Source organism: Schistocerca americana, chromosome 2, assembly GCF_021461395.2.
Source record: "Schistocerca americana isolate TAMUIC-IGC-003095 chromosome 2, iqSchAmer2.1, whole genome shotgun sequence".
Classification (NCBI taxonomy): domain Eukaryota; kingdom Metazoa; phylum Arthropoda; class Insecta; order Orthoptera; family Acrididae; genus Schistocerca; species Schistocerca americana.
The window spans coordinates 634,903,243-634,923,219 of record NC_060120.1 but is presented as its reverse complement, the minus strand read 5'-3'; the positions used below and the strand labels follow the sequence as shown (position 1 = coordinate 634,923,219).

The following is a 19,977-nucleotide window of genomic DNA, read 5'->3' as shown; positions in this document are numbered from 1 at the left end:
ACCCAACCATTTTCATATGTGGAATGTTTCGTGGGGCAGCATCGCAAAGTGCGAAACCTTGATTCAAGGGTGCTACAATCTTGTACTAAAGACAAAAAAAGTAAGAACTTTGGTAGGACATAAGTGCAATAAAAATATCTTATTCAGCTGTATCACTTTGATTTATAATTTTGGCTATATGGAAAAGTGATCAACAAAACATTTGAGAATGAAACTGGTGATACAGAAACCAGTCACACCAATGAAGGAATCCTAACAGTGGTTATGGAAAGATCATACCAATGAAGGAATCCTAACAGTGGTTATGGAAAGACCATACATCATCTGCCTGGAATACATTATCTTTGGTTGTAAGTGTTGTTGGCCATCCTGAGTGGTTTTCATCTCATGGTACATAGTTTAGTTGGTTACCTGTTTTGTTGGTCATTAGCAAAATATAATGATGCAAAATGAGTCAATGTCAGGCTATGTAATACTATTCATGTTGAAATTTTACAAATGGGTGTATATAACAGTTAAAATACTTGTATTTAGCTTAGTAGCAAAAGTTTTTATAGAATTCTTGCTCTACATAAACTAAAATTTTCTAAGTATTGCATAGGAGAATTGCTTTGTTATTTGTCTTTTTTGTTTTGTGTCTTTATAAAGGTGGAAACTATAGGCACTGCATTCTAAAATTATTTTCAGTTAAAATTGCCATATTAAGCTAGGTGAATATGTAATTAATAGTTTTAAAAAACCTTTTTCTACTCTCTGAATTCATAAAAGGAAAATAAGAATGTGTGCAAACAAATGCTGTGGCCTACAATCAAATAACTTGCAAAAATTGTCTCACAACCACAGAAAGTCCGTGGTCAAGTATTATCTGGGAACTTTCATTAGCATGTTCCAGAAAGTAAGGATGAAGTAATGACATTACACTTGTAGGAACTAAGATATAGGGTTTTGCCCCACTCCTCATACTTAAGTTTTGTGTACTTGTGTCTTCTGTTTCTTACCACCATCTGATGGTTTTAATCTAGCATGTGAAGATAGACAGACACTTAAGTGATTCATGCATTTGTGACTGAAATGGTAGTAGAGATTAACCCATATACACCCAAAATACTAGGGACTGTGGACCATTAAATGTAACAAAGTAGTCAACAAAGCCGCTCTGGTAGTCTCCATCTACATCCATACTCTGCAAACCACTGTAAAGTGCACTGCAGAGGATATGTCCCATGGCACAAGTTATTGGGGTTTTTCCCATTCCAATTATATATGGATGTGGGGAAAAATGATTGTTTAAATGCCTCTGTGCAGGCTGTAATTAATCTAATTTTATCCTCAAAACCCCTATAGATGTGATATGTAGTAAGTTGTATTACATTCCTACAGTCATCATTTAAAGCCAGTTCATGCAACTTTGTTATTAGACTTTCTTGGGAAAGTTTCTGTCTGACTTCAAGAGTCTGCCAATTTAGTTCATTCAACATCTCAGTGATACTCTTTCATGTTTGAAACTTTGTTAATAGACTTTCTTGGGTCAGTTTTCATCTATCTTCAAGAGTCTGTCAGTTCAGATCTTTCAACATCTCAGTGACACTCTCCCATCAGTCAAACAAACCTGTGACCTTGTGTGCTGCCCTGCTCTAGGCCTCAGCCTCCCCTCCACAAAAAAGTGAACTGTAATAATCTCTGGTGTAGACAAATCATTATCGCAGTATTAAAACATTTTATATACTTTGTTTTTATCACTTCTAAATTCTTAGACATCTGCGGTGCATTAAATGTGGGTGTGATGGTAAGTCAAATTTGGAGAGGTGTCAAGAGACAGTAAAAGACTGTGATTCCTCCCTCCCAGAAACAACCCTGGATCTGCACCTGGTGGTAGTTACAGCACTGTGGTATTGTTAAGTCAAACTGTAATGATTTTTTTTACCATAAAAGCTATCAGACACTGGTGCTGGTACACTGCTTGTTTGAAGTGTTCTGGGTGCTGCTAATTCAGAACTTTGGAACCAAATGGCAATTATACTGATAGTAAAAGACAGTGGCAGCCAGGACTGTGCAACCTGTGACAATCTTGTAATAATATTATTTTTCTTTGTTGTTACTATTTAAAATGCTGAAACACAAAGTGAGCAATATAAGTTGAGCACATTATTAAATAGCTTAATAGCAATGGTATTAGATGTGTTGTAAAATGAAGCATTTGTGGTGTCTCAGTTATTATTCATGAAAACATCACCATGATAGTATTCCGCAATATGTGCTAAATGTAAAGCATAGCAAATTTAAACAATTACAATGTTGTAAAAGTGGAGTGAGACATCATTTTATGAGTGAAGCATTGGCATTTACGAGATGAAGATTCATACACAGCTATTTGTAAGAAAATTAAGACACAGTGTGATGCGTGTAGCATGTAATATTCTGATTTCCAAAATTAATAATCATATTATGAATTAATTTCTAAAGAAATATACTACAAAATGTAATCCCAATGACAGCTTCTTAAGGGGAGTTGGAATGCCGGAAAATGGAAAAAATTCACATTTTCAGTTTTTAACCTTATAACTTAATTTGAAATTTTCTGCTTAAAATGGTGCAAAATTTGTTAAGAAATTCCAATTGGAAGTATTTTTATTTAATTTTTCAAAATTACATGTGCGCCCAGCAAAGTTACCCATCTTGTGATTTGTACACATTTAAATCTTCGCATTTCCGAAAACATTACATATAGAAGGCTGTGGATTTCACTCTTCAGTTGTAGAATCTTTGATCCTTCCATAGGTACCATTGTTTTTACGACTAGCTGTGTTTATTGTTCAGTTTTTGATCTGTGAGTGTTTGTTTTGAGCCTCGAGTTTAGTTTGTCGCTCATTTGGAGTTTGTTATCTGTCTTGTTTTGACTTTCAGTGGTGAGTGCGTAGTTTCTACGATGCCTAGGAGTGCATCATTATTTAAAAAGCGAAAGTTTCGCGGTAATAGATTTACAAATAACGTTTGTTCAAGTGATTCTGCTTCAGCACCTGTTGATGCTGGTGAAAGTTCTGACGTTTGTACAGCTGAGATGTGTGAAGGAGACACGCCCACCAGTGCATCAAAAAAGAAGTTATCAAACTGTGCAAGTGAAATTACAGATGAAGCTTCTAATGAACAATATGTTTTAGTCGACTTTCCTGTTTTTACTGAGTTTATGAAGAAATGTTTGTGTTGTAATCTTTGTGGAGGTTCTTTTGATATGAACATAACAAAATCTATAGGACTTTCCTGCAAAATTGCTATAGTTTGTGCCAGTTGTGAAAATGAGACCTGTTTTTGGAGCTCTAAAACATGCAGTAGCAATTTGTTTGAGAGTAATATCAGGCTAATGTATGCAATGAGAGCAATTGGTAAAGGACATACTGCTGCTCAAACATTTTGTGCCATAATGAATCTTCCACCTCCACCTGCTAAAATTGACAATTACACTGAAGTGATAGGAGATGCTGTTCAGTCTGTAGCAGATTTATCAATGAAAGCTGCTGCCAGTGAAGCAAAATATATAAATGAAGGAAACCCAGATATCCCTGTTGCTTTTGATGGAACCTGGCAGAAAAGGGGTCACACATCCAAAAATGCTGTTGCTACTGTTACTAGTGTGGACAGCGGTAAAGTTTTGGACTATGAAGTGCTCACTAAACATTGTTACCATTGTGCATCTGGTAAGATAGAAGCAGCTCACATATGTAGCAAGAATTATGAAGGTACGAGTGGAGGCATGGAGGCTGCCGCTGCTGTGAAAATGTTTAGCAGATCAGAAAAAGAACGGGGAGTATTTTACACAAAATTCCTTGGAGATGGGGACTCCAAGGCATACAAAAGTGTTACAGAATCCATGCCGTATGTCAATAAGACAATAACTAAACTAGAATGTGTCGGTCATGTTCAGAAACGAATGGGCACTCGTCTAAGGAAACTGAAACAGAATCTGAAGGACAAAATTTTGTCAGATGGTAAAACCATTAGAGGTCGCCTGTCAGATAAAATTATAAATGAATTACAACAATACTATGGTATGGCAATAAGAAATAATGCAAATAATTTGCAGGAAATGAGACAAGCTGTATGGGCCACATATTTACATCGATCATCAACTGATGATAATCCTCAACATTTTGCTTGTCCAGATGGTCCTCAGTCATGGTGCAATTATAGAAAATCTCAAGCTACTGGGGATCCTTATCACCATAAAAATTATATTCCATTGGCTGTTATGGAAGTAATTAAACCAATATATAGAGACTTGGGGCATCCTGATCTTCTGCGAAAATGTCTTCATGGTTGTACCCAGAATCAAAACGAGTCGTTCAACAACCTCATTTGGACTCGTGTACCTAAGAATGTATTTGTTGGGATAAAAACATTGAAATGGGGAGTCAGTGATGCTGTTATTTCATTCAATGATGGTCATATGGGTAGGCTAAAGGTCATGGCAAGGCTCGGCATTGCTCCTGGTATCAACACCATCAGAGGTCTTCAGCTTCTGGACAGCGTGCGAGTAAGGAAGGCTCAGTATGCAGCTGAATTTAATACAAAAAAAGCAAGGGCAGCAAGGAGAAGAAAGCTTCTAGGTGAAGAAGAAGAACTAGAAGATGACCCTGATTACTCTGCTGGACACTTTTGATAATAGAATAAAAGGTATTTGTGAATTTTCATAATAAATTACTTTAATCGCATTTTCTGGCATTTGACATTTTTAGTGTTACATGTACCTTTATCTCATAAACCACTCAACCAACAACATTCAAATTTTCAGAAATGCTGCAAAACAGTTCAAAGAGGCCACTGAACTAGAATCATGACAAGAACTGGCTTATTCTCTGAACTAGGGAAGTTTATGTTATACTTTTTCCAATAAAAAATGGCTTAATGGTAAAAAATTCATAAATACTATACCAACAAAAAGAAAACATTGGTTCTAGTTCAGTGGGCTCACAATATATGCTGAAAACCTCTGCCAGAATTTCAAAGTTCTGAAGATAATAGTTCCAAAGAAAAAGGTACACAAAGTTAGCAAATTTAACATTGGCGAGATAGGGCATTCCAACTCCCCTTAACAAATAAATATTTTCAGTGTCCATAAGATAGAAATGCCTAAATCATAGAAGTAATAACTGAGAATCATTCTTATCCTAAGTTAGTTAGTTCTGTGTTTCAATAGATCATTTGTATGATTAATTGTAATGCTACAGAATGAATCAATTTACATTCATATATAAATATGACTAGATGTTGATCATTCACAAGCCTTTTTTTGAAATACAGACATGATTTAATAATTTATACCCATCATCATTTACATATTACATTAATAGAATTCTTCTGCAGAATAGGAGGAGTTGTCAAGGATAAACTGTTTCAATTTGTTTTCAAATTTAGGTTTTCTGTCCACCAGACATTTTGTATCATTCGACAAGTGATCATAAAGTTTTGTGGCAACATTGTCTACCATTATTTGTACTAAAGGTAACCTTAATGTGGTATAATAATGTCATTTTTTTCTTGTGGTATTGTAATTACATACATCATTGTTCCTTCTGAACTGTAGTGAGTTTCTTCTACTTTTCTGACAACTTAAAGTGTGAGTATGGGTGTGGGTTATACTGATTTATTTGCCCAAGCCTCATTCCACTTCTTTACGAAATGACTTACATGGGACTTTGCAGCCCCTCTACTTTACGGGGTAGTCGGCTGCTGGAAAATCTCTTGATTTCTTCTCCATCAAATAGAGCTAGGTACAGGAACTTTTAAGCCTCTTTCTACTTATAAAATGAGTAGACACACAAACTTTCCTTTTCGTCAGTTAATGATGTATTTGACTTCTATGCACAACATAATTCACACTTTCAATATACATATGCAACTTTCCATAAGTACCTTGTACCGTCGAACATTACAAACAAAATGAGTTACAGTTAAAAGAAAGTTGGCTTGACTACAATGACTTTCTTAAAATGAATCCAAAAATACATCTTACCTCTACCAAGGCTGAGTCAAGAGTCTACAGGAGTACTTTTTCAACTGTTCTTGTTTCACATAACAATGGTCAATGGTACAATAAGCACAGAGCGGCATAAAAACTCCATGGTTCTTCCATACACGTGCACCAAGACCTCTATGATTGCCTGACAGGTACTTGTCGGTGCCATTCGACCGCCACGTCTACTTTCTTCCCACGATTGATTTTAAACCTGCACACACAAAACATGTGACATGCAGTAGGTAGGATTTTACCATTCCACACTCGTATCTAGAACATCGTGTGTTTGAGATGGTAGAAGGTTAAGTGGTTCTGGAATAATTTACACAGAAATTCTCAAATCACTACATATAACCCCCCCTCCTCCCCCCCCCCCCCCCCCCCAATCGAACATGCCATATTTTATACATAATCATTATGCAAGTAATATAACTCATAATAACAGTTCATATCTTAACAGCATACATGTTTTACATAGTTTTATATATGTATCCCTCCTTCCTTAACAGTTCTCTGTCCTTTCTGGAACAATCTTTTGCTTATTGTTTCTCTATTCTTTTCTTTTTTTTTTACTTTGTTATTAAGACATGAGCATTTACTTGTGGTTTTGGTCAGCATTATTAATATTTATGAATTTTGAGGACTCTTTTTCTTTTCTTTATTTCCTTTTTCAATCAAAAACTACATTTTTTATGACACATGAGTAATCTATTTTCTATTCTTATCTTTTTGTACTACCTTTTTCGTAATATGTACTATTTTCATTAGTTGTAGCTTGGAGGAACTCTGGGTGAAATGAAAGTGTTCTTTTGACACTCATTTACTTCCACAAAACATAATAATGCTAATTGTTCATAGAATTTACACTTTCCAGAATAATTCCTATAAAATTTGACTTTTGTCGTGATACTGTCCCCTTCTCCTAGAATCAGCACCTATTCCTTGGTTGTGATTTGACCTTATGAGAGCACTTCCTCTTTCCATTCTAGTAGGTATGCCCCTTTTTAAAACATCCCTGTTTTTTAGGCCACAGTTCATCCTGTCTCCACGTAGGTATGTCTGCCCTTTACTCTTAGTGAATGCTGGGAATGCATTCCTTATCCTTTCTGAGTAGGCCCCATGGTTCATTGCCCTAATATACATTTCTATGTATACCATAATTAAGTATCATCTGGTAAAGCTATAAATCTATTTTAAACTTCCAGTTAATTCTTTAATATATTATTCACTCCCTAGAGTCCTCCTCTACTTATCAACTTCTATGCTTTCAAGAGATATTATGTCTATATATACTACTTACATCCCACTACCCTTCAATTCATCAGAATTCTTATTCCACTGACATTGCTTAATGATCAACCTGACGAATTCTACTACTACTTTCATTTTCTTTCTTTGGTCACACCTCTCTCTTATTTATCCATTACTCATTACTACTTTATAGTTGTTCAGAACCATCATAACTTCTGATAAATGTGTGCGTAATTCCCTATGTACACACCTTTTCCCCTACAACACCTGTTGGTTCTCACATCATGACAGTCTTTGTCTTATATAATTTAATGTTGGTGTAGAAGTGTATATTTGTGTATATGTGGATGTATGTTTGTGTAGTCTGATTCATTGACCTTCTTGTCTAAAGATAAGATGTTGGTTTTTAGTAACCCCATAATCAGGAAGGACTTCAGATATAGAAGTTTGTGAATATGGAAAGAGGGAAAAGATAGATAGGTCCTCAAGATGAGAGGTAAGAAAGGAAAAAATAGATGTGGTTGCTAGGATTGAAGAAGAGAAAGAAGACAGGAAACCCTTACCACCCCCCTTCCCCAGGATCCCTACCTCTCAGGTACTTGAGTGAGATGCTGGAGGAAGTTTGGTGTTAAATTGTCTCCTACAGAATGGACTTGTCCCACCTTCACCCTTTGAAATCCCCAAAAGAAAGCCTAGTAACCTTACAGAAATGGCAAATGAAGCAGAATCAGGCACACTTGTATGTGAGGGTTGTTTGGAAGGTGTGATGTGTGTTTTGTGTTAGTTATGACTTATCTGTTCTTGTAAATCAAGCTTTTAGCTACAATACCCACCCCTTTCAAAATTTATACAAACCCTCCCATCTGTATCACATCTCATAAAGGCATAAAATACTCTATGCAAAACAGAAAATCTATACACTTAGGTATAACAGTTATTAAGTTAGTCACATCATATTACATTTTCCACAAATATAATGCTCTATTCAATTTATTTTGTATAAACATCACTGTTTTTTCCTTCTGTGATTCTCTTAAGTCAGTCTCTATTTTATGGGCATATCCTGTTTTTTAAGCAATAAGATTGCAATGTAGTTCTAGATTTTAAAGGGATTTGGTGCAGGAAACTATTTGGAAAAAACACCAAGAACAACTCGGGATCCGACGGTCATCACTATGCCTGTTAACTCAGAATGTCAACATCCCTGGGGGATAGATGACTCTGCCCAGAACCCATGGATCTGATATTAACCTCTCTTGTGCACTAGGAGCCCAGTAATTTTCTTTAAATTTCTTTTGAATGTCCTCCCGAGAGGAAAAATTCTCAATGTTTACTGTACCCCATTCTGAGGCTTCCCAGAGAAGGTACCCCACAGCAAATTCGATCTTCCCAATTTTTTGGTAATGCTTGGTTATACGTTTTTAAAAAATGTGTCAGATGTACACCTCCATCTGGCTTAAATTTAGGGAATTGTCTAGATAACCCTGAATTAGCTCCCCATTGTAAATCAGTCATAGCTTCACTGGTTAATACAACATTAGGTGAAGAAACCCTTTTTTCTGCTTTATCCTGGATAAGCTTAACCTCTTTCCACAGGTCGCTCATACCCTCCCTGGTATTATTAATTTTGGAAGAAGGAATAGGTGATACATTCCCGGACGTCATTCTCTCGGTAACTTTTCAATTTATAATTTCTCCAAATAGCTCCTCCAAACTAATTGCATTTATAATATCAGAGTTAGCTATTTTCTCTTTGAAATTCCTTTCCCCATTGTCTACCCATGTACTTAACACCTGTAATTTGTGACTGAATGATTGGCATTAACTCATTCTGCTTCTCTACACTCTCTTGCAAAGTATAAAACCCATGAAACTTCCTGTCAGATTAAAACTGTGTGCTGGACTGAGACTTATGACCTTTGTCTTTCCCGGGCAAATGCTGTACCATCTGAGCTACTCAAGCACAACTCACGCACCATCCTCACAGCTTTACTTCCGCCAGTACCTCTCATTCTATAAAACCCACGTCTTACATCATTATACTTAATATTGTACATGTTTTCAAAAGATTCTAACTTTTCAATAAGTTTGGATTATACATTATTACATTTGTTCTCAGTGTCAAGTTCTAACCTTTTTGACAAATCGTGAAAGATGTCATTCTGTTTCAGAATAGGGTTGGTAAACATATGATTTATATGAGTAGTCAAAGAGTTTGTCAATTCATTTTTAGATCTACTATTAAATTCTCTACTTTAGTACTTATAGTGTCAAATGCAGTCCTCAAAGCACCCATTCCTTTGCACAGATTACTAAATTCTTCACTTTGAGAATCAACCTTGGCACTTAACAAAACCCAAATTTGTCATTTGAATATTTACAGTTTCCCTCAGAGCATTTAATTGCGAATATAATGAGTGAAACTCAAGACTTTGAGCATTTAATTGAGAATTTACCAACCCTAGAGTCGCACTCTGAGCTCTGATTAATTTTATCAACTCAGCTAACTTTCATGGCATAGCCAGTTCTTGAGTGTCCCCAACTTCTTGTATATTTTCCATACTTTTATATGCCTTAGCCCGAGTAAGCATTTAAAAATAACTTTAAATATGATAATGGCAATAAAAGTTCACTTGACAGTATCTTGTACCACTTTGTACTAAAGTAATGAAGTTTTGTTTCACACTCACCTAGTGTAGAATTGTAGTGTTGGTCAGCGGATGTGGAGGCACGTCAGCACTGGTGAAGAACAGATGGCGCTGGCGGTGTCAGATGTGGGTTGGTTGCCATGTGTGCATCCCTGCGATGTGTGTGAGAGCTGTATACTCCCCACACTCGATCTTCTGGTTGAAGTGTTATATGCGCACTTCTTCTTAGACGAATACGTTGAAATCTTCTTTGCTGTTTTTATCATTGTGAGTTTTTCATTTCTTCACAGTCTTTTCTTTTAAATTTTGCTCCTTTGGATACTTAAACATATTCCAATGTCTCGGAGTACTTTCCTTGTCTTATTATGTTTGGTTGCTATGGCAACACACAACCACTTCTTTCCCCGCTTTTGACTTAAAATTCCTGTTTTCTCGGTCCTTTCACACAGGTCGCCATGTTCTAACATTTTGTGACATCTTAAAGTGTGAAAGTAGACATACAAACTTTTCTTTTTGTCAGTTAATGATGTTAACTTTCTTGCACAACATAATTCACACTTTCAACATACATATGCAACTTTCTGTAAGTACCTCGTACCATCGAACATTACAAACAAAATGAGTTACAATTAAAAGAAAGTTGGCTTGACTACCATGAATTTCTTAAAATGAATCTGAAAATACATCTTGCCTCTACCAAGGCTGAGTCAAAAGTCTACAAGAGTATTTTTTCAACTGTTCCTGTTTTACATAACAATAGTCAATGACACAATAAACACAGAGCGGCATAAAAACTCCATGGTTCTTCCTTACACTTCCATTAAAATCTCTGTGGATTGCCCGACAGGTACTTGTTGGTGCTGTTCGTCTGATGCCTCTACTTTCTTCCCGCGACTGATTTTAAACCTGCACACACAAACATGTGACGCACAGTAGATAGGATTTTACCATACCACACTCGTATCTAGAATATTGTGTGTTCGAGATGGTAGAAGGTTGAGTGGTCCTGGAATTTACACAGAAATTCTTGAATCACTACATTCCTTACAACAAACTACATGAGAAAATACACAACTGTAAATTACTATTCAAATTGCGTAACTCCTCAAACAGATGTCTACAAGGTCATTGTGAGTGAGCACCACATATTATTGTTGCAGCATGTTTTTGAACAATGAAAACTTTCTTTCTTAAACATGACTTTCTCCAGAACATTATTCCATAGGATATTATTAAATAAAACATGCAAAATACAATTATGTACTCATATCTCTATCCCCAAGGTTAGCAATGATTTGAAGTGCTAATGTGGCTGAGAGGATTAAAAATGTGCTTTTTCTAGTTTGAATTCTCATAAATATGATTAGGCCTACATAAACATTTGGAAGTTTCTATCCTGATTATTATTTCCTCACCATATGTTACATTTATTATTGGCATAGTATCTCTAGATGTGCAGCACTGGGTATAAATAATTCAAAAGCCAAGATTGCTTTAATATTGTTTACTGGATAACCAGTTCGAACACACTAAAGGTGCCATCATCAGATCTGAATGTAGATTAACATTTATAAACCATTTTGATATAACGATACATAATTCAGACCAGCTGATATAAAACCATTGTCACACAAAATATCCAAATCGTTTATAAATGTTAATCTACATTCATATCCTGTGATGGCACTTTTAGTGTGTTGAAACTGGTTATCCAGTAAACAGTATTTAAGCAATCATGGCTTTTGAATTATTTCTACAACAGAGTGATCACCCCACTACCCACTATGTGTTCACTGCTGAACTGGGTATGTTGTGTCTTTTAAATTGAGGATGAGAAAATTTACAGGAAACAACTGACAGACTCAAAAGAGATTTGTTTGATATTGTAGTGGTGCCCTTCAATAGAAAACAATTAAGATCTATACCTACTTGTATTCTTTAGAAAACAGCCAGTGCAGTGATTTAGTAAAGCACATACAATATTGTGGCCTGACTGTATGACACAGTATTGTGTATGGCTAGTTCATAGATTTCAGTTTCAAAAAATGCTGGTAATATATTACAAATTTGTCCTGAAGTGCTAGCCATACACAATCCTTTGTCATACTGTCATGGAGGGTTGACATGTGTCAAGAACCACACAATATTGTACAACCAAAATAAGAATTGTGAAATAAAACTGAGATGAACTTCCTAGAATATTGACAATTTTGTAGCTACATTGACAGTATAGTTGGGAAACGTGTTAATAAGGTGTCCTAAAAACTGTTGATCAATTTAAATTTGTTACAAGAACCTTTTTTTCAGTTGCCCTGCATGCAGTTGTTGATCACAATTACAATTTTGCGTTTGTCAGCTTGGGTAGTTGTGGCAGACACTCTGACAGCACAGTTTTTGAAAACTTTGTTTTTCTGCAAATTCATACAAGGCCTCCAAAACAATTATCATGGACAAACATCCCCTTGCCCTCACCTGCTGACTTGTGATGAAGAGTTTAAATTTCGAATGTGTCTGACACACCCTTTTCCCAAATCAGCAGCCTTGGAAGGCAAGTTTCAATAAACAAATAGGTTTACAGGGCCAGTTGTGTGATAGAAAATGCTTTCCATACACACACACTCAGTAGTGGCAAGTCTTTGTAAGTTACAAGTTGATACTGCAGAAATTGTTGCCTTAGTGGTATGTTATCTACATAACTTCCTTTGAAGTGACACAAACGACATACCTACTCACTGACAGGAACTAATTTCTGACATATTTAATTTGTAATGAGTGGTAAAGTAACAATAATTCACATTTTTTGTAAATAACATGTTAGTAGCTTAAATTATACTACAACAGCACCATTAGTTTGCACAAGCATATTATAATTTAAACTGAACTCCATTTTACATTACATACATAAATGTATACATTCATTACATACATCTAGTATGATGTATAATGCAACAATGAATTTACTTAAAAAAAATAAAATACCTATTTCTGCCCATATTGCTGCCTTCTTTTATCATATTTTTGTTATCAACATGTTGCGTGTTGTGCAAAAATAACATTGTCACACAACAAGTCTGTTTTCTTGTTTCTTTTGCCATCTTGCCAGCACTTGCCCACTGCAATCTCTGTAGAAAATCACAACCAACCAGCTGGCTGCTGCAAGCAAGGGTGGTGTACCATGGGTGACTGCCTCCTGTTTGACTAGGCCACAGCATGCAACACAGAGACCGCAGCAGGCACCCGCATGGGTTGTCTGCTCTCTGTTTGATGGAGCTTAGAAGTTTTTTTCCAATTAGACAGGAAACTGGCTGGACTAGAGAAGAGCAGATGTCTTCCATTATTTTCATCCACTGAATCCCTATGGAGATGATGCATAAGGAATGATTTCTGCTTTGCCCCATTGTGAGCACTGCGGATGCCTCAACATACTACCTAGCACAACAATTGTCTTCTGCTCTTTTGAACCCTTTTGATGCCCTCTGCCTTCAGAGGGTTCTCAATTATAAACAGCTATTTATACATTTGTTGTTACAGTAGTGGTAGTCACCAACAGCAATGTGTTAAACTTATTTATGTGCTAAACCATATAAATGACAAAATGCTTAAATTGCACTGAGGGTAAGTACATATTTGAAACAAGACATTCATAATGGGTTATTCACTGAAGTAATTTTGCTATCCAATTGAACCTGAATTCACTGCTTTGCATTTTACCATTATACATCATCAAAAGTAGTATCAGGGTGTTTATGAGCTTTTGGGAAAAATCACAGGAAATGTTAATTACTTTTTTGTTCATTTTCAGGTTTGGATCCTCTACCTTCTAGCCATTATGTCAGAAACTAGTCAAGCACTGTCTTAATTGACCTTAGACATTGTAACTGCATAGTAACAAAGTCATAAAACATTAGTTAAGTAATTTAGTACGTGTTTTACCCGTTTTTTTTTTTTTTTTTTTTTTTTTTTTTCCCTACAAAACCTAGGTCAACAATGCTGGACCACCTCGAAAGGGTACTTTGAGAATATTTATGGCACCAAAGTATGATGAACGTGGTGTTCCCATGTTATTTCGTGATCAGAAACATCTCTTCATAGAGCTTGATCACTTCACCGTGAGGAGTAAGTATTGCTGAATGTGACAATATAATAATTAGTTCTCGAGGATTGATTCCTAACTCAGTGAAGCTAAGTACTCAGTAGTCTAATATTGCAATAACAGAATTATTCAGTAATGACTCTCTAATAATTATTTAGTGTTTATGTAGTTTAGTAAAAGTTCAGTTACTCAGGGTCTTTTCTTTCTTACTTGAGGTCTTGCATGTTGACATTTAAATTGTTTGATGGACAGGCACCACAATAAAGTGTGAAATCAGTGGATGTGACTTTATGCCATTCTCACAGAATATACAATTTTCTAGTGGATCCTGGTTGCAACAAATATGAGCGACACTCAATAGAGTCATCAGTGACAGTTCCATCAGAACGAACATTTAGTAATTTAAATAGTTCTGACCCAATAAAGGAAGAAGGTTTTGCTTACTGTGGCTGTGGATGGCCACAACACATGCTTATCCCAAAGGGCACAACTGAAGGATTTCCAGCAGAACTGTTCGTCATGATAACCGACTACGATATTGATAAGGTACATTATTAAGATAACTTTTTATTATCCCTACTTCAAATTTACATGTAACATCTAGTGATACCACATTTGAAGATGATGAAAGGCACTGTATTACAACCATAATGTCTCTGCAGCTTTGTTGTGAACAGAGTATAGTTACTTGATCAAGTTTATTTTAAAATGCAACAGAGAAATCATATGGCTCCTATGTTTGTATATGTAACATAGACTACCATTTCAACATCTTTGAATGTGTTATTTTTGGTTATCAAAAGGGATTGGTGATGTTTCCAAGACACAGGGAATCTTTGTCATTGGTCGCCACTAGACTGATGAAAGACAATTGCTCCAAAATGGGATCAATACATAACTTTAACTGCACAAAAAATTCCAATGATGCCTGCAAATACAATGACTGCAGAACTTATTGTTGCCTCAGGCATTGCAATTTCCTAGAAGATTTTATATAAAGGGCCATCCTGAAAGTAAATAATGTTTGCGCACACAATCCATGCACCTGACTTGTGGCAGCCTCTCTTTGGTTTCTGGTGATCAGTGATGCGGCAGCTGCTGCATGTGGCTGTAAATTGAACACTGTCATATGCTAAGTGGAGAGCTAGCTCTAACAGTGGTTGTGCTGATTGCAAATCTTGCCGAAAGTGAGGTACAAGGTGTTATTCATTTTCTGCATGTGGTAAATGTTGATATTCACCACTGATTTGTTCCCATTTATAGTGAAGGTGTAATAAATGCAGCCAGTGTTCAAAAGTGGTACATAATGTTTAAGAATAAGCAAACAGATGTTCATGATTAAGAGAGATCAGGGTACCCTCCATCATCGCAGATGCACTGAAACGAAAGGTGGATCACATCATTTGAGAGAATTGACCACTCACAATTAGGCACATGCATGAAAAATGTCAGGAAATATCTCTTTTAATTGTGTGTGAAATTAAAACTATGGTATCATAAAATCTGTGCTTGCAGTTGAGTGTGAAATTACCACTAGGGTATCATAAAATCAGTGCACGGTGGGTGGTATGCATGCTCACAGATTATCAGAAGGCTATGAGAATGGGTGCTGCATTAGCATTCTTGGATCATTACAGAAGAGACGGCAACATGTTCATTGACCAAACTGTTACAGGAAGTGAAACATGGCTGTCTCATAACGCCCTCACATTGATGCAACAATTTATGGACTGGCATAATCCTCAGATGCCAAAGAAGTCTCACAAGTTCAAACAAACTACATCAATCAAAAAAACTGATGGCTTCCATACTCTAGGAAAGTGAAGGGGCTCTACTCATTGATTTCATGCCCTTTAACACAACAATCTATAATGTTGCTTACTGCACTGCCTTTGAACGTCTTTGCCGGGCTACACAGAACCACTAAAGAGGCAAGCTCTCATGTAGACTTGTTGTGTTGCATGACAATGCATGTCTATATACTGCCCAGTGGCATCTTCCTGTGTGAGATATTCGAGTGGGACATCTATGAACATCCTCCCTACACAGCCTTTCCTTCTCATTCTGTCTGCTAAATCTCCCCTGACTCATGGTTCTGGGAAACTTTCCTTAATGCTTCCCATTTCTGAAACCTCGCCAGTCCTCTTCCTTCATTCTTATTTCTTTCTCTGCGTCCCTGCTCCCAGAACAAGGAACCACTGACTCTGAAAGCTCATGCATTTCCACATCTGTTATGTGTTTTCTCCTGCCATCCCTTGTTGAACACATTTTTTATCCATCCATATTATATATTCAAACACTGATTATTTTCATTGGAAATGCAGATAGGTTGTTGATGAGTAACAAGTTAATGAAATTTTGATTTGAGTCTTTCACATGACAACAGTTATAAACTGACATAGACAAATGGGTGTGATTTATTTTTCCACAGGTAGAGCAACCACCACCAGAGGGATGTCAGCAGCCTTTTAGCTACTGTGGATGGCGCCGTCGCCTCTTCCCAGACACAAGAGCAATGGGCTATCCATTTGATCGAATGCCTCGTGCTGGAGTCAGCACCCTGCAACAGTTTCTCACACCCAACATGAAAGTGGTTGACGTCAAAATAAGATTCAACAAAAAAGTTGTTGCTTCGCGTTATGCTATTTGAGCCAGATGTACAATATTCTAATGTCTGAGGATAACATATGTGTGTTGCTGTGTATTGTACAGTTCCCAACAATAATTTATGTGTGAGAATTAAACTGTAATTCTCATGGGCCTGAGTAATTTGATATAACACAAACATCTGTACATCTATAAAAAGTTGTAATAACATTCATTGCACACAAACAAATAAAATAAGATACTTAAGCATGGCAAGGGAAGTTCTTGCAGAATGTAAATAATTTAGGAGTAAAGGAGGGCACTCATCAAATTATAGAAGCATTGAGTCAGTGACAGGCACACGAAAAACAATGAAAACTTGACCTGCAAAGTTTTCATCCTTTTTGTGTGTCTTTTGATAACTCAGTGCTTCTGCTTTCTGGTGAGTAGTCACCTTTACTCCCAATTCAGAGTTAATGAAGCCAATGACCAGATAGTAGAAGCAGTGAGTTTTTCATATCTCCCTTTCTCTCTTACAGTAATGACTATGTGAAGCATACTGTTATTGCATATGCATGTTCCTAATTAACTATAAATAGGAAGTAAAATACCAAAACATTGCCAAAGTACAAATAGTGGAACAAAGTAAATTTTTAATTACTAAACATTTATTTTATTTCACGTTTAACCAAAATTATTTGCACCATTCCTATGGAAGACATGCTTCAAATTATGTTTTGTTTGAGATAAAGAATAAACTTTGTAATTATATTTTATTACAACACAGTGCTAGTAGGAATAGTAATCAGAACAGTAATGAAGGAAATGGGAGTTGTGTCATTGTTTGCTAATTAAAGTACCTGCTATATGTTGTCTGAGGAGACAACATATAAAAATAAAGGATAATGAGAACATACATTTTTACTGTGCTAGCAGTGGACATGACATTAACACGATAAACAAATGAGGGGGAAATGTGAAGAATATGAGATATAAGGAAGGCAATACAAAGAGGAATGATATATGAAGTTGGAAAGGAAAGGGACCTATAATGCTATGATGGAAAAAGATACCATACAGAAAGAATGAGCAAATAAGACTTGAAGAATATTGCTGTTGAATGCAGGTTAGAAGCCATATTATCTTGTATATGGAGAATTGTTGTTCAACAGTACAAGTGCATCACCATGTTTTCCCCCTTTTTTTATCCTTTTTAAGCATAAAGCTGTATTGACAATAAATGATGGAATTTGATTTAATGTGAAGAAAATATTATAATGAATATTTAGACTTCCATAATTTACTTGTTAGTAAAAACTGATACAATAGAACCATGACCATAAGTGGCAGTCTCAGTGTGAACATCTTCAAAAGACATTTTTTTTTTTCATCATAATTTAATTCAATCAGTTGTAAGCTTGAAGAATGTTTGTGCTCAGTAGCTTTTAAAGGAAACCTTGACATCTGTTTGTCTGCCTCATATGTAATTAATTTATATTCAGAGAAATATTAAACTGTAGTATAAAGCTGCAAAAAAGAGCTTATTCTGTACTTGATAGTTAACCTGGTGCAAGGTCAGCTGTCATTTACTGTTACGAAAGCACCATCAACCAGTTCATTTTCTTTTAAACATAATTACTTTCATTTTAAATGTGTCACTGTTAACAGATTAGGGATTTAGGTAGTTTCTGGTAGTTAGTCTGAGCTGGCTCTATTGTAGAGACAAAGTAGGCAGCCAATTTGTTGCAGCTCCAGATTTTTTGATTGAAATTGAGACAATTACAAGCTACCAGGTTTTCTGTCTATGATGCTATAGATCTTGCTTGTGACCAGCATGATTACATGCAGTGCTACATGCAACTGTAGCACATGCCAGTCAATAAATTTTGATTGTACCTGCACGCAAAATGTAACACTTTAAAAAAGAAACAAATGTCTCCATTCATAATTCTGTCACTATGTTAATTTGCTGTCATTCTGATATATTTTATGGAATTCACAAACTGTTCAAGGCCTGATGGTTTTTATTAGCTTTATTATGAGTCTAATGTAATGTTGCAGTATAAAATTGTGATTTTGGTGGAGGTAGTTAGACTAAGGGATTTGGGGATATTTCAGAAGTGCTTCATATCCAAACATCCTTTTGTTTGTGAGTGGTTCATTGATTTGGGAGAGGGGACCATTTTCTGTGAGTGCTTCGAAAGGGTATTTACAATTCCTCAGTAACTTTTTCTGTCAAAAATATAGTGACATTTGACATAAGTATTTTGGAGCATCTTGCAGCTATTTTGTGCACATTCCACAATATAAAAAATTTGGGCATCTAAGAATCCTTCATTTATATCAACACAACACTCAATTATAAAAGAGGTTTTTGTGTGGTTCATACCCAGTGATGAAGGTTAGAAAAGTCACAGTGTAAAATTTTACAAAATGTTGGAAAAGTATGGACCTGGCAGTTGTAGATAAATGCTTCAAGTGAGCAATGGCACATCAGGTCTAACATTCTGGACTCATGTTTTGGAGTAGTAGGGCTGTAATGTTTACAATCAAATGTCCTTTCCATAGGTCATTGCATGAAAATGCTGAAATAACTCATTCAACAGTTTGATTTTGATGAGATGTTAAAATCTACACTTACCGGTATTTGTGGGAAAATTATTGCAATTGTGCCCATTATCGGTTTATACAACTACACCTACATACAGGGGTTGGGCAAAAATATGAGAACACCCAAGAAATGTTTGCTTGAACAGAAATGTAGATGCTAGTCAGGTCGTTGTATTTGCACAAATGGCACTTGTGAAGTGTCTTCATTACATTACAAGTGACAGTTGTAGAAGTGACAGTTGTAATCAGAAGTAGTGTTATTGTGAGTGCATTGTGACATAGCTAAGTGAATTCAATTGAGAGCAAATTGTTGGTGCTCATATGGTGGGTGCTTCCATAACCAAAGCAGCTGAAGTGTTTTGTGTTTCAAGAGGTACTGTTTTGAATATTTATACTCCATACAGGACAGCAGAAAAAGATCATCTGCTAAGCCACAACATAAACAAATATGTGTGTTGAGTGATCATGACGGATGGTTATTGTAGAGTATTGTGGCAAAACATAAGAGGATGACAGATGCAAAAGTTGGTGTAGAACTGAATGTCAGCCTTGAGAACCCTGTCAGCACCAAGACAACAAGAAGGGAGCTCCATAAGTAGGGAAATGCAGGGCGAGTTGGAATTCCAAAACCACTCATGGGTGATTAAAATGCCCATAACAGAAAATGTGGTACTGAAGCCATAAAACCTGTGCTATGGAGCAATGGAAAAAGTCATTTGATTGGATGAAACATGTTTCAGTCTCTTTCAAACATCTGGTTAAGTTTACATCCCAAGAGC

At 36.1% G+C, this 19,977-nt stretch overlaps 1 protein-coding gene across 2 annotated transcripts in view; it reads left to right on the top strand.

Annotated features, from left to right (window-relative positions):
* Window positions 1-18,057, top strand: part of LOC124595183 (phenoloxidase 1-like) — a 263,543-nt gene extending 245,486 nt beyond the window's left edge. For both annotated transcript variants that reach the window (XM_047133801.1, XM_047133800.1), the window contains exons 12-14: window positions 13,890-14,025; window positions 14,325-14,548; window positions 16,434-18,057. In XM_047133801.1, coding sequence (XP_046989757.1) covers window positions 13,890-14,025; window positions 14,325-14,548; window positions 16,434-16,652 — 579 coding nt within the window. In that variant the 3' untranslated portion in view covers window positions 16,653-18,057. The remainder of the gene's footprint in view (window positions 1-13,889; window positions 14,026-14,324; window positions 14,549-16,433) is intronic.
* Window positions 18,058-19,977: the final 1,920 nt, after the last annotated feature.